The sequence below is a fragment of the Hemiscyllium ocellatum genome, chromosome 7 (assembly GCF_020745735.1).
Source record: "Hemiscyllium ocellatum isolate sHemOce1 chromosome 7, sHemOce1.pat.X.cur, whole genome shotgun sequence".
NCBI lineage: Eukaryota > Metazoa > Chordata > Chondrichthyes > Orectolobiformes > Hemiscylliidae > Hemiscyllium > Hemiscyllium ocellatum.
In genome coordinates, this window is record NC_083407.1 from 104,502,676 (window position 1) to 104,517,976 (window position 15,301).

The 15,301-nt window shown below is 53.8% G+C and overlaps 1 protein-coding gene across 1 annotated transcript in view; it reads right to left on the bottom strand.

The window, feature by feature from the left end:
- The window catches only part of adam23a (ADAM metallopeptidase domain 23a), a 154,650-nt gene that overhangs the window by 64,638 nt on the left and 74,711 nt on the right, over window positions 1–15,301 (bottom strand). Inside the window, exons 5-6 of the mRNA XM_060828093.1 lie at window positions 3,721–3,803; window positions 2,299–2,362 (exon numbers count right to left, since the gene is read on the bottom strand). Coding sequence (XP_060684076.1) covers window positions 2,299–2,362; window positions 3,721–3,803 — 147 coding nt within the window. The remainder of the gene's footprint in view (window positions 1–2,298; window positions 2,363–3,720; window positions 3,804–15,301) is intronic.

Here is a 15,301-nt window from a genome sequence, read left to right on the forward strand (position 1 = left end):
CATCCCTCCGTCAGTGTTCACATTCTGCATATCCGGCTATTAGGACCTGGAAGCTTTTAGCGTTGGAATGAACAAAAGCAAAAATGCCCTTGTTGCACTCGGGAACACTGTTCAAATATTATTTACTGTGTTCATAATTCTGCTCTTTCACTGCCTGTAACTTACTGTGTGGGCACGTTGAAAACCCATTTCATCTTTGGTGGCATATGACAACAGTGTTAGCTATTCACATTGAAGTGTTGAAAATTGAAAATATACCTCGTTAAGAAATGTCCTGCTGCTTTTGATTTCATTCCAATCAAATATTATAATCCTGGGATAAAATGAGTTTCATCGTCCATAACTACCCATTAAAAATTTCTGGATGTACCAAGACCCAACTGCTGGAACACGTAAAGCAATTTGATACCCCTGGCCCAGGTACGTGGAATTCAAAACTGATCTGTCCATACAAAGCTGCTTTGCAAGACGGTAGAAATTGAGTACAATAAAGAATCGAGAATTAAGAGTCTAATGATTTTTGATTGTTAGAAAAACCCATCTGGTTCACGAATGTTCTTTAGGGAAGGAAATCTGCCGCCCTTACCTGGTCTGGCCTACATGTGACTCTAGGCCTCATAGTGTGTGGCTGTGGTGGATGGACAATAAAAGCTGGTCTGGGTAGCAATGCCCATGTTCCATGAGTAGTAATAAAAAATACAGGATGACCACTCACATGTGTGAGTGAACGGATTCAGTTCAGGGGTGAATTGTGGTCCTAGGGCCGTCAATTCTGTTTAAGATCATTACCATGGGAGGCCAAGTAATGAGCTCACCTGGACACAACCGCACACATTAACAACCACACACAGTAACAACCGCACACATTAACACAGACGCAGAAGTGAGTGGATGACTCAGGTTTGAGAACCAAGTTTTGTACGGGCAAAATACCTGTATTTCGGCACCAGAGACCGTAGGATTTCTATCCTTTGGGAGCACACTCCAACAACCAAAAAGTCAGGATCCGATTTCTTCCAGGACTTCAGTGAACCCCGTTGGGATTTGACGACAATTCACAACCTCGCCCTCCCCCCCTCCCTCACACATGACTTTGTTTCAAATCTCCAGGCATGGCTAACCTCAGAAAATGGTTGAGAAAGGTGTCCGACAGAGGGACTTGTATTTACATAGAGCCAGTCACCACCATCACATGCCTCAAATGTCAGGTGAGGTAGTTTTGAAGCCCGGGCATTTTCAGTGATGGAGGATTTATGGACTGGTGCACCCACCAGCGATGTCCCACACAGTGATAATGAGCGGGTAAGTCTGTTTTCCTGATGTCAGCTGAGGCAGAACCATGTGCCCACGGCTGCTCTTGATGTTCTCATGGCAACTTCCAAACCTCAAAAACAGGATCGCATCTGGAAAATGTTTCAGAGAATCATAGATTCCCTGCACTGGGGGAGACGCTATTGGGCCCATTGAGTCCACACTGACCCTCTGAAGAGCACGCCATGCAGAGCGACCCCATCCCTGTAACCCTGCATTCCCCATGGCTATCCCACCTAGCCTGGACGCAATGGGGGGGATTTAGCACGGCTAATCTGCCCTAACCTGCACTTCGGACAGTGGGAGGAAACCCACACAGACACGGGGAGAACATGCAAATTCCATACAGATGGTTGCCTGAGGGTAGGATCAAACCCAGGGGGGTTTGGGAACCTCCGCACTATTCAAATGCAATTGGCTCCGGGTTGGCCCACACACCTGGGTAAATAAACCCGGTGCCATTTCCAAGCCTCACTCTTGTACACCCTCCAGTGCCACACACCGGCCGCTCACTGGGGACTGCCCGCTTCCCCCAGCCCAACAAACGACCTTACAAAAAAAGAGTGCCCCCATCAGAGGGACCTGCAGAAGCTCAAGGAGGCAACATATCATCCATCGCTTTCTCAAGGGCAACTAGGGTCAGGCGATAAATGCCTTGGATAGTGGGCGCTTTACATTAAGGAAGACTATCATCTCAGCAATATTGGTAATACCAATCATTTAGTAGACAGGCAGGAGGCTGGAGGAACACAACAAGCCAGGCAGCATCAGGAGGTGGAGGAGTCGACATTTCGGGTGTAACCCATTCCCAGTCCTGAAGAAGGGTTACACTCGAAAACATCGACCTCTCCACCTCCTGATACTGCCTGGCTTGTTGTGTTCCTCCAGCCTCCTGCCTGTCTACCTCGGATTCCAACATCTACAGCTTTTTTTTTGTTTCAGTGCCTATCATTTGACAGTATGTAGGAAATAATAGCTGGCACTCACCTCTGTATGTGTCTGTGTCAGCGGTTCAATGATATACATGTAGTTACCATCATCAAACATGCCACTGGAAAGAGAGATGATATCACATGAGGAAGAGGTCACTGGTGCCAGTCAGTGCCCACATGGAGGTATTTAACAACCTTAACATTTTAACAACGTTCACACAAAGGTTCCTAATCTCTGATCCTTTCTGGGAAGTGAGGGGTCACTGGCACTTTGCCCCCTTTACTTGTTGGTGGGCACTTGCTGATCAGGCTTGGCACAAAGTTGAATGAAATGTTGAAGCTGCCCCGGGACCCTGCTGTTAAAACATGGGACATTTAACATCCGTTTTCGAGTGAATGAAGAGAGTCACGGTGGGGGAGGGATTTCAGAAACCGACTTTGATTTAAGTTATTATCAGCAAATCACAGAGCACTGTCCAGCATGACTCTGACGAAATGGCACATTGCATAAGAGTGTTGACGCCAGCTGAGGTGATAAGGGCCTGATCTGGGCCACAGGCTTCAGGATCCCAATGTCAAGTCTCCCATTCCCGTGTGTGCCAGCAAGGGGGCACCAGCTGGAGGACACTGTGAGAGGCACCCTCTTCATTGTCCCCTTCTGAAGTCCACCGTCGGGTTATGGATGGCACAATCCTGAGGCAGGTCAGAAACCGTGACAGCACCTCAACGCAGAGGCATCCTCAGCGGCAAGGTGAGAAAACATCATCTCGGGCGGAGGGTTGGGGGAACACAGGCACGTGGCACGCAGTGGCAGAGTAGGACTTGCCCTTTACACTTCACCAATGGCAGCGCTTTGGCCTAGTGGTATTATCGCTGCTCTATTAACCCAGGGACCTGGGTTTGAATCCTGCCACAGCAGATAGTAGAATGTGAACTCAATAAAAACTGGAATTAAGAGTCTAATAATGACCATGAATCAATTGCCAGGAAAAAGCCACCGGGTTCACTTTCGGAAAGGAAGCTGCCATCCTTGCCAGGCCTGGCCTACAGGTGACTCCAGATCCACATCAAAATGGATGACTTTTAACTGCCCTCTGGGCAATTAGGGATGAGCAAAAAGTGCTGGCCCAGCACACCCATGAACTTGGGGGGGGGGGGAAGCGCAGGAAGCAATGTAATCGACGTCCATGGCCCAACTCTGGGAAGCAAGGACGGGAAGGAATGTCAAAGATATCCTCAATTTCCCTACAGCCTCCATCCCCCCTGCTTTTCAAAAGGTGAGATGCAAGCCATGAGCCAGCTCAGGCCAGTTTTCTGATCCCCCCCCCCACTTCCAATAGCTTGGTTTCTCCTTCTCTTTCTGCCCATCTGCACGGGGTTGAACAGCTGCGCAAAGAGGTGCCAGCCCCAGTGACCCATGACTGAAGCTGTAAGCCCCCAGGAGGTCTTCGCGAGGAGAATTCCCGATAGTACTCACTGAAGTCCATCGCACGTGGACAGCGCAACTTTGGACTTGGCATTGCCTCGTATCTGCCCGTGATAGTAACAGTGCTCTCCACCCTGAGGGATAAAGGAATATTCATAGAGTCACAGAGATGTACAGCACAGAAACAGACCCTTTGTCCAACTTGCCCACGCCAATCAGATATCCCACTTTGACCTCGTCCCATTTGCCAGCAGTTGGCCTATATCCCTCTAAACTCTTCCTATTCATACACCCATCCAGATGCCTTTTTAAATGTTGTAATTGTACCAGCCTTCACCACTTCCTCTGGCAGTTCATTCCATACACACACCACCCTGTACAAAAAAGGTACCCCTCAGGTCCCTTTTGAAGTTTTCCCCTCTCACCTTAAATGTCTAGTTTTGAACTCCATTACCCTGGCAAAAAGACTTTGGCTATTTGACCCTCATGATTTTATAAACCTCTCAAAGGTCACCCCTCAGTCTCCTACGCTCCATGGAAAATAGCCTCAGCCTATTCATCCTCCTCCTGTAGCTCAAATCCTCCAACCCTGGCAACATACTTGTAAATCGTTTCTGCACCTTCGGAAATGTAACAACATCCTTCTTATAAAAGACTGACCAGAATGTTACTCAGTGCAGTACTCCGGATATGGCCTCACCAATGTCCAGACCTACTGTAACATGTCCTCCAAACCCCAATTCTCAATGTTCTGACTAATGAAGGCAAACATGCCAAACACGTTCTTCATCACCCTGCCTACCTGTGACTCCACTTTCAAGGAACTATCCCCCCCACATGCCCAGGTCTGTTTGTTCAGCAACACACCCCAGGACTGTACCATTATGTGTGTAAGTCCTGCCCGGATTTGCCTTTCCAAAATGAGCACCTCACACTTATTTAAATTAAACTCTATCTGCCACCCATTGGCCCATCTGATCGAGATGTCGCTGCACTCTGAGGTAACCTGTCCACTACACCACCTATGTTGGTCTCGTCTGCAAACTTTCTAACGATACATCGTATGCTCAGATCCAAATCATTTATATTGCTCTACCTGGGCAGGCAGACAGGTAGGTGGGTCTTTGGTTTAAGGTTGCATCCCATACTCCCTCAGCATCGCACTGGGATTGCCGGTCGAACTCAGGCTTCTGGGCCAGAACACACACTATCCCACTGCATAGGTCAGAGGGGGCAGAGAATGAACCAGGGCTAACTGCAGCCCCCTGACCTCTACCTTTGGCTGACTCTACAGAGGTGGGAGATCGAGCCGAGGGTCTGGCTGCTCCTGTGTGGCCTTTACCCCACACCCCTTGTGCAGTTCACCTCAATACTTCACTCAGTGAGGTAACCCTCCATCATAACCTGCATTCATGGGTAGTGCCTGAAATGTTGCATGCACAGGTCATCAAGTCAAGATCAACAACAGGCAGGGACGGACCGTTTTACAAAGGGACTTGAAGAGGCGGAGATGTGGGAGAGAGTTCCAATGACAGAGCAAAAGAATTCAGGGGGTGTAAGAGAGACAGACGTCTGGGAGGGTGTCGAGCTCATGGTGGTGAGAGAGGTCGACAGAAAGCAGCATTGAACAGGCGCTGGTGGTGCACGGCTCTTTCTGAGTCACCACTATAATCTGGAATGTACACAGTCTACTGCAAAGCTGCGAGGGGATTCAGCAGGGCAGGCTCGGGCAGACAGCGAGGCACAAGTGAGGACTGCAGATGCTGGAAACCAGAGTCTAGGTGCTGGAAAAGCACAGCAGGCCAGGCAGCATCCCAGGAGCAGGAAAATCGATGTTTCGGGCAAAAGCCCTTCATCAGGAATAGAGGCAGGGAGCCTCCGGGGGGGAGAGATAAATGGGAGGGGGGGGGGGGTGAGGCTGGGGAGAAGGTAGCCAAGAGTACAATAGGTGGATGGGGATGGGGATGAAGGTGATAGGTCTCTGGCAGGTAGGACAAGTCATGAGGATGGAGCTGGGATGAGGTGGGGGAAGGAGAAATGAGGAAACTGTTGAAGTCCACATTGATGCCCTGGGGTTGAAGTGTTCCAAGGCGGAAGATGAGGCGTTCTTCCTCCAGGCGTCTGGTGGTGAGGGAGCGGCGGTGAAGGAGGCCCAGGACCTGCATGTTCTTGGCAGAGTGGGAGGGGGAGTTGAAATGTTGGGCCACGGGGCAGTGTGGTTGATTGGTGCGGCTGTCCCGGAGATGTTCCCTAAAGCGCTCTGCTAGGAGGCGCCCAGTCTCCACAATGTAGAGGAGACTGCATCGGGAGCAACGGATACAATAAATGACATTGGTGGACGTGCAGGGAAAACCTTGATGGATCTGGAAGGCTCCTTTGGGGCCTCGGATGGAGGTGAGGGAGGAGGCAGACAACATCCAACAGTCAGAGGATCCAGGACAAAAATCACAGCTTAAATCAAAGAGCTTTTAAACAGAAGCCAGGAGAAACCTGTTCGCAGTGAATTTATGAGGAACAAGGACTTCATCGTTACAAAGTTAGCTTAAATTGAAGGGTGCCATATAATCTCCTATCCTTCTCATATCAGATTTGAAATTTCTCAACAGTGATGTAAATAACGATAAATAATTTATTATCGTATCAGAATCTTTGTCTTCAGACCACGTACAGCACAGTGTACACATCCAGAACTTCCCAAGCCTGTCCCTGGTCACTCACCTTGAGTGGAGTCAAAGGTGTTTTGAAAATATTGATTCTCCCCTGGGTTGTCAGTGGGAGTGGGGAGACCAGGATTTGTTACCACCCAGGTTGCCCTTCCAAGAGTACAGGTGTGCCACCTCCCTGGACTAGAACCGTACCTGTAATTTCGATAACCCCCCCCCTCCCAGTGCTGTCAGGCAGAGGGGGCTCAGGATTCTGACCGAATCACCCATGAACAGCAACGGGTTCTGAGGAGTGGTCAGGGTGAGTGACCCTGTCTCTGACCTGCTCTTGTAGCTGCGGCTGCTCCAGTTCAGTTTCCGATCAATTGTCATCACTCCACCCCCCCACACCTCCCCACCCCCCTCACCCCCACCGCCGAGCCAGGATGTGGTGTAACTGGGATCGCCGTTACACTGCTGGTCAAACAGGCATCTCACTATCTACGCTCTCTAACTCTTGAGGCAGAGTCATCTTCCTTTTCCAATCCTCATGGAGCATAGAATCCCTACAGTGTGAAAGCTGGCCATTTGACCCATCGAGTCCATGCCATCCCTTCTGCCAGACTCGTACCTGCACCCTGCATAAAGTTCTACGGTACCATCCACTATCTGTTCTCCAGCACACTACCAAGCCCAGTTCCCCCACCATGGCTGTACTAGCTGTCCGGTCGTGTCTGGATTTTAAATTTCTCATCCGTGTTTTAAAACACTCCATTTCCTTGCTTGATCTCCCTCCACCAGCCCCTTCACCCTCATCCCATTCTGACCTTTTACACATCCCCAATTCCCTTCCGTCTTCATCCAGCTGCCTCATATCCAGGTGCTGAAATTCCTTCCCGAACCCGCTCTAACTCACTTCCCTCAATAACATCCCTCCTTGTGCTCCACATTCTCCCCCCCCCCCCCCACTGTGTTGACTAAGTTTTCGGGTCCCCTGTCCCAAAAGTCCCTTATCTCATTCATCGTCAAGTTTTGCCTGATAGCAGGAAGGTGCCTTGGAGGGGGTGGTAATATGCAAGGTGCCATGTAAATGCAATCTTGCTGTTGTTGCTAAATGCCCAAGGTGGAACCACAATTCGACAGGATGGCCTGTCGGTCTCGGGGTGAGGGGGGGGGGGGGAAGGGGGGCGGGGGTGACACTTGTTTTCCTGCTGTCAACTCTAAAAACAGAGGGATACGTTCAAAGAGGGTGTACTGTCAGAGTGCACTAGCAGGAAGTACTAGCAGAGTGTACGGGCAGGGTTTACCGGCAGAGAGTACTGGCAGTGTGTACTGGCAAGGAGTACTGGCAGAGTGTACGGGCTGGGTGTACTGGCAGGGGGTACTGGCAGAGTGTACTGGCAGGGAGCACTGGCAGGGTGTACTGGCATGGTGTACTGGCAGGATGTACTGGCAGGGAGTATGGGCAAAGTGTACTGGCAAGCTGTACTAACAGAGTGTACTGCCAGGGTGTACTGGCAGGGAGTACTGGCAGGGAGTACTGGCAGGATGTACTGGCAGGGTGTCCGGGCAGAGTGTACGGGCAGGGAGTACTAGCAGAGTGTACGGGCAGGGTGTACTGGCAGGGTGTACGGGCAGGGAGTACTGGCAGAATGTAATGGCAGAGAATGCTGGCAGAGTGTACTGACAGGATGTACTGGCAGGGTGACCTGGCAGGGTGTACAGGCAGGGAGTACTGGCATGGTGTACTGGCAGGGTGTCCTGGCAGGGTGTACGGGCAGGGAGTACTAGCAGAGTGTACGGGCAGGGTGTACTGGCAGAATGTACCAGCTGGGTGTACTGGCAGGGAGTACTGGCAGGGAGTATTGGCAGGGTGTACTGGCAGACTGTAATGGCAGAGAATGCTGGCAGAGTGTACTGGCAGAGTGTACTGGCAGAGTGTACTGGCAGGGAGTACTGGCAGGATGTACTGGCAGGGAATACTGGCAGGGTGTACTGGCAGGGGGTACTGGCACGGTGTACTGGCAAAGTGTACTGGCAGAGTGTACTGGCAGGGAGTGCTGGCAGGGTGTACTGGCAGACTGTAATGGCAGAGAATGCTGGCAGAGTGTACTGGCAGAGTGTACTGGCAGAGTGTACTGGCAGGGAGTACTGGCAGGATGTACTGGCAGGGAATACTGGCAGGGTGTACTGGCAGGGGGTACTGGCACGGTGTACTGGCAAAGTGTACTGGCAGAGTGTACTGGCAGGGAGTGCTGACAGAGAGTACTAGCAGGAAGTACTGACACGGTGTAGTGGCAGGGAGTACTAGCAGGATTTACTGGCAGAGTGTACTGGCAGGCTGTACTGGCAGAGTGTACTGGCAGTGAGCACTGGCAGAGGGGACTGGCAAGGTGTACTGACAGAGTGTATTGGCAGATGAACTGGTAGGTTGTACTGGCAGGAAGTACTGGCAGGGAGTACTGGCAGGATGCACGGTCAGGGTGTACTGGCATGGAGTACTGTCAGGGTGTACTGGCAGAGTGTACGGGCAGTGTGTACTGCCAGGGTGTAGTGGCAGAGTGTACTGACAGGGAGTTCTGGCAGCGCGTACTGGCAGAGTGGACTGGCAGAGTGTACTGGTAGTGAGTACTGGCAGGGTGTACTGGCAGGGGGTACTGGCAGGGTGAACTGGCGGGGAGCACTGGCGCGGTGTACTGGCAGGATGTACTGGCAGGATGTACAGGCAGAGTGTACTGGCAGGGTGTACTATCAGGGAGTACAGGCAGAGTGTACTGGCAGGGTGTATTAGCAGGGTGTACTGTCAGAGCGTAATGGAAGGATGTACTGGCAGGGTGTACAGGCAGAGAGTACTGGCAGAGGGTACTAACAGGATGGACAGGCAGAGTGTACTGACTGGAAGTACTGGCAGGGTGTACTGTCAGGGTGTACTGGCAGGATGTACTGGCAAGGTGTACAGGCAGGATGTACTGGCAGAGTGTACTGGCAGGGTGTACTGGCAAGGTGTACTGGCACAGAGAGCACGGGCAAGGTGTACTGGCAAGGTGCAATGGCAGTGTGTACTGGCAGGGTGTACTGGAAGGGTGTACTGGCAGGGTGTAGTTGCAGGGAGTACTGACAGAGTACAGGCAGGGGTTACAGCCAGGGTGGACTAGCAGGGAGTACTGGCAGCGAGTACTGGCAGCGAGTACTGGCAGGGGGTAATGGTAGAATGTACTGGCAAGGAGTACTGGCATGGTGTACTGGCATGGTGTACTATCAGGGGGTAATGGCAGGATGTACCGGCAGGGTGTATTGGCAGGGTGTTCTGGCAGGGTGTACAGGCACAGAGTACAGGCTGGGTGTAATGGCAGGGTGTACTGGTAGGGAGCCCTAGCAGGGTGTATTGGCAGGGTGTACTGGCAGGGTGTACTGGCAGGATGTACTGGCAGAGTGCAATGGCAGGGAGGACTGGCAGGGTGTACAGGCAGAGTGGACTGGCAGAGTGAACTGGCAGGGTGTACTGACAGAGTACAGGCAGGGGGTACTGACAGGGTGTACTGACAGAGTACAGGCAGGGGGTACTGACAGGGAGTACTGGCAGCGAATACTGGCAGGGGGTAATGGCAGAATGTACTGGCAAGGAGTACTGGCAGAGTGTACTGGCAGGGAGTACTGGCAGGGTGTACTGATAGGGTGTACTATCAGGAAGAACAGGCAGAGTGTACTGTCAGGATGTACTGTCAGAGCGTAGTGGCAGGATGTACCGGCAGGATGTACTGGCAGGGTGTACAGGCAGTGAGTACAGGCTGGGTGTAATGGCAGGGTGTAATAGCAGGGAGCACTGGCAGGGTGTACTGGTAGGGAGTACTGGCAGGGTGTACTGGCAGGGTGTACTGGCAGGGAGCACTGGCAGGGTGTACTGGCAGGGAGTACTGGTAGGGAGTAATGGCAGGGTGTACTGGCAGAGTGTGATGGCAGGGTGTACTGGCAGGGAGCACTGGCAGGGTGTAATGGCAGAGTGTGATGGCAGGGTGTACTGGTAGGGAGTACTGGCAGGGAGCACTGTCAAAGTGCACGGGCAGGGTGTACTGGCAGAATGTACTGGCAGAGTGTACTGGCAGGGTGTACTGGCAGGGTGTACTGGCAGGAGGTACTGGCAGAGTGTACTGGCAGAGTGTACTGGCAGGGTGTACTGACAGGGTGCACTGGCAGAGTGCACAGACAAGGTGTACTGGCAGGGTGTACTGGCGGGGAGCACTGGCGGGGCGTACTGGCAGGGTGTACTGGCAGGGTGTACTGGCAGAGTGTACTGGCAGGGAGTACAGGCAGGGAGTACTGGCAGGGTGTACTGGCAGGGTGTACTGGCAGGGTGTATTGGCAGGGTGTACTGTCAGAGCGTAATGGCAGGATGTACCGGCAGGGTGTACCGGCAGAGTGTACAGGCAGGATGTACTGGCAGGATGTACTGGCAAGGTGTACAGGCAGAGTGTACTAGCAGTGTTTACTGGCAGGGTGTACTGGCAGGATGTACTGGCAGAGTGTACTGGCAGAGTGTACTGGCAGGGTGTACTGGCAGAGAGTACTGGCAGAGAGTACTGGCAGAATGTACTGGCAGGGTGCACGGGTATGGTGTACTGGCAGCGAGTACTGGCAGGGGGTAATGGTAGAATGTACTGGCAAGGAGTACTGGCATGGAGTATTGGCAGGGTGTACTGGCAGGGTGGACTGGCAGGGTGTACTGGCAGGGAGCACTGGCAGGGTGTAATGGCAGAGTGTGATGGCAGGGTGTACTGGCAGGATATACTAGCAGAGTGTACTGGCAGGGTGTACTGGCAGAGAGTACGGGCAAGGTGTACTGGCAGAATGTACTGGCAGAATGTACTGGCAGGGTGCACGGGTAGGGTGTACTGGCAGGGTGCACGGGTATGGTGTACTGGCAGAGTGCAATGGCATGGTGGACTGGCAGCGAGTACTGGCAGGGGGTAATGGTAGAATGTACTGGCAAGGAGTACTGGCATGGAGTATTGGTAGGGAGTACTGGCAGGGTGTACTGGCAGGGTGTACTGGCAGGGTGTACTGGCAGGATGTACTGGCAGGGAATACTGGCAGGGAGTACTGGCAGGGAGTATGGGCAAGGTGTACTGGCAGAATGTACTGGCAGAATGTACTGGCAGGGTGCACGGGTAGGGTGTACTGGCAAGGAGTACTGGCATGGAGTATTGGCAGGGTGTACTGGCAGGGTGGACTGACAGGGTGTACTATCAGGGAGTACAGGCAGAGTGTACTGTCAGGATGTAGTAGCAGGGTGTACTGTCAGGGCGTAATGGCAGGGTGTACTGGCGGGGAGCACTGGCGGGGTGTACTGGCAGAGTGCAATGGCAGGGTGTACTGGCAGGGAGTACTGGCAGGGAGTATGGGCAAGGTGTACTGGCAGAATGCACTGGCAGAATGTACTGGCAGGGTGCACGGGTAGGGTGTACTGGCAAGGAGTACTGGCATGGAGTATTGGCAGGGTGTACTGGCAGGGTGGACTGGCAGGGTGTACTATCAGGGAGTACAGGCAGAGTGTACTGTCAGGATGTACTAGCAGGGTGTACTGTCAGGGCATAATGGCAGGATGTACAGGCAGGGTGTACTGGCAGGGTGTACTGGCGGGGAGCACTGGCGGGGTGTACTGGCAGAGTGCAATGGCAGGGTGTACTGGCAGGATGTACTGGCACAGTGTACTGGCTGAGTGCACGGGTAGGGTATACTAATAGGGTGTACTGGCAGGGTGCACTGGCAGGGTATAATTGCAGGGTGTACTGGCAGCGTGTACAGGCAGAACGTACTGGCAGAGTGTACTGGCAGGGAGTACTGACATAGTACTGGCAAGGGGTACTGGCAGGGTGTACTGACAGCAAGTACTGGCAGGGGGTAATGGCAGAGTGTACTGGCAAGGAGTACTGGCAGGGTGTACAGGCAGAGTGTACTGGCAGGCTGTACAGGCAGAGAGTACAGGCTGGATGTAATGGCAGGGTGTACTGGTAGGGAGCCCTGGCAGGGTGTACTGGCAGGGAGCACTGGCAGGGTATACTGGCAGGGTGTTCTGGTAGGGTCTACTGGCTGGGTGTAATGGCAGGGTGTACTGGTAGGGTGCACTGGCAGAGAGCACGGGCAAGGTGTACTGGCAGGATGTACTGGTAGAGCATACTGGCAGGATGTACTGGCAGAGTGTACAGGTAGAGTGTACTGGCAGGCTGTACTGGCAGGGAGTACCGGTAGAGTGTACTGGCAGAGTGTACTGGCAGGCTGTACTGGCAGGGTGAACAGGCAGGGTGTACTGGCAGGGAGTACCGGTAGAGTGTACTGGCAGAGTGTACTGGCAGCGAGTACTGGCAGGGTGTACAGGCAGAGTGCACTGGCAGAGTGTACTGGCAGGGAGTACTGGCAGAGTGTACTGGCAGGGTGCACTGGCAGATAGCACGGGCAAGGTGTACTGGCAGGATGTACTGGTAGAGTGTACTGGCAGGGGGTACTGGCAGGGTGAACTGGCGGGGAGCACTGGCGCGGTGTACTGGCAGAGTGCAATGGCAGGGTGTACTGGCAGGGAGTACTGGCAGGGAGTACTATCAGGGAGTACAGGCAGAGTGTACTGGCAGGGTGTACTGGCAGGGTGCAATGGCAGGGTGTACTGGCAGGGAGTACTGGCAGGGTGTAGTTGCAGGGAGAACTGACAGAGTACAAGCAGGAGTTACAGCCAGGGTGGACTAGCAGGGAGTACTGGTAGCGAGTACTGGCAGGTGGTAATGGTAGAATGTACTGGCAAGGAGTACTGGCATGGTGTACTGGCAGGGAGTACTGTCAGGGGGTAATGGCAGGATGTACCGGCAGGGTGTACTGGCAGAGGTTACTGGCAGGGTGGACAGGCAGGGTGTACTGGCAGGGAGTACAGGCACAGAGTTGAGGCTGAGTGTAATGGCAGGGTGTACTGGTAGGGAGCCCTGGCAGGGTGTATTGGCAGGCTGTACTTGCAGGGAGTACTGGCGGGGTGTACTGGCAGAGTGCAATGGCAGGGAGGACTGGCAGGGAGTACTGACAGAGTACAGGCAGGGGGTACTGGCAGGGAGTACTGGCAGGGGGTACTGGCAGGGTGAACTGGCGGGGAGCACTGGCGCGGTGTACTGGCAGAGTGCAATGGCAGGGTGTACTGGCAGGGAGTACAGGCAGAGTGTACTGGCAGGGTGTACTGGCAGGGTGTACTGGCAGGGTGCAATGGCAGTGTGTACTGGCAGGGAGTACTGTCAGGGTGTAGTTGCAGGGAGTACTGACAGAGTACAAGCAGGAGTTACAGCCAGGGTGGACTAGCAGGGAGTACTGGTAGCGAGTACTGGCAGGTGGTAATGGTAGAATGTACTGGCAAGGAGTACTGGCATGGTGTACTAGCAGGGAGTACTGTCAGGGGGTAATGGCAGGATGTACCGGCAGGGTGTACTGGCAGAGGTTACTGGCAGGGTGGACAGGCAGGGTGTACTGGCAGGGAGTACAGGCACAGAGTACAGGCTGGGTGTAATGGCAGGGTGTACTGGTAGGGAGCCCTGGCAGGGTGTATTGGCAGGCTGTACTTGCAGGGAGTACTGGCGGGGTGTACTGGCAGAGTGCAATGGCAGGAAGGACTGGCAGGGAGTACTGACAGAGTACAGGCAGGGGGTACTGGCAGGGAGTACTGGCAGGGGGTAATGGCAGAATGTACTGGCAAGGAGTACTGGCAGGGAGTACTGGTAGGGTGTACTGGCAGGGTGTACTGGCAGAGCGTAGTGGCAGGATGTACCAGCAGGGTGTACCGGCAGAGGGTACAGGCAGGGAGTATTGACAGGATGTACTGGTAGGGAGTACTGGCAGAGTGTACTGGCAGGCGGTAATGGCAGCGTGTACTGGGACGAAGTACTGGCAGGGTGTACTGGCAGGGTGTACTGGCAGGGTGTACTGGCAGGGTGTACTGGCAGGGGGTAATGGCAGGGTGTACTGGCAGTGTGTACTGGGACGAAGTACTGGCAGGGAGTACTGGCAGGGAGTAATGGCAGCGAGTACTGGCAGGGTGTACAGGCAGAGTGTACTGGCAGGGAGTACTAGCAGGGTGTACTGGCAGGATGTACTGGCAGAGTGCAATGGCAGGGTGCACTGGCAGGGTGCACTGGCAGAGAGCACAGGCAAGGTGTACTGTCAGGATGTACTGGCAGAATGTACTGGCAGGGTGCACGGGTAGGGTGTACTGGCAGGATGTACTGGCAGCGAGTACTGGCAGAGTGTACTGGCAGGGAGTACTGGCAGAGTGTACTGGCAGGGTGCACTGGCAGAGAGCACGGGCAAGGTGTACTGGCAGAGTGTACTGGCAGGGTGCACGGGTAGGGTGTACTGGTGGAGAGCACTGGTGGGGTGTACTGGCAGGATGTACTGGTGGAGAGCACTGGCGGGGTGTACTGGCAGGGTGTACGGGTAGGGTATACTGGCAGGATGTACTGGCAGGGAGTACTGGCAGGGTGTACTGGTGGAGAGCACTGGTGGGGTGTACTGGCAGAGTGCAATGGCAGGGTGTACTGGCAGAGTGTACGGGTAGGGTGTACTAATAGGGTGTACTCGCATGGTGATCTGCAAAGGAGCACTGGCAGGGTATAATTGCAGGGTGTACTGGCAGCGTGTACAGGCAGAGTGTACTGGCAGGGAGCACTAGCAGGGTGTACTGGCAGGGTGTACTGGCAGGGTGCAATGGCAGGGTGTACTGGCAGGATGTACTGGCAGAATGAACAGGCAGGGTGCACTGGCAGAGAGCACGGGCAAGGTGTACTGGCAGGATGTACTGGCAGAGTGTACTGGCAGGGTGCACGGGTAGGACGTACTGGCAGGATGTACTGGCGGGGAGCACTGGCAGGACGTACTGGCAGGGTGTACTGGCAGGGAGCCCTGGCAGGGTGCACTGGCAGGGAGCACTGGCAGGGAGTACTGGCAGGGAGCACTGGAAGAGTGTACTG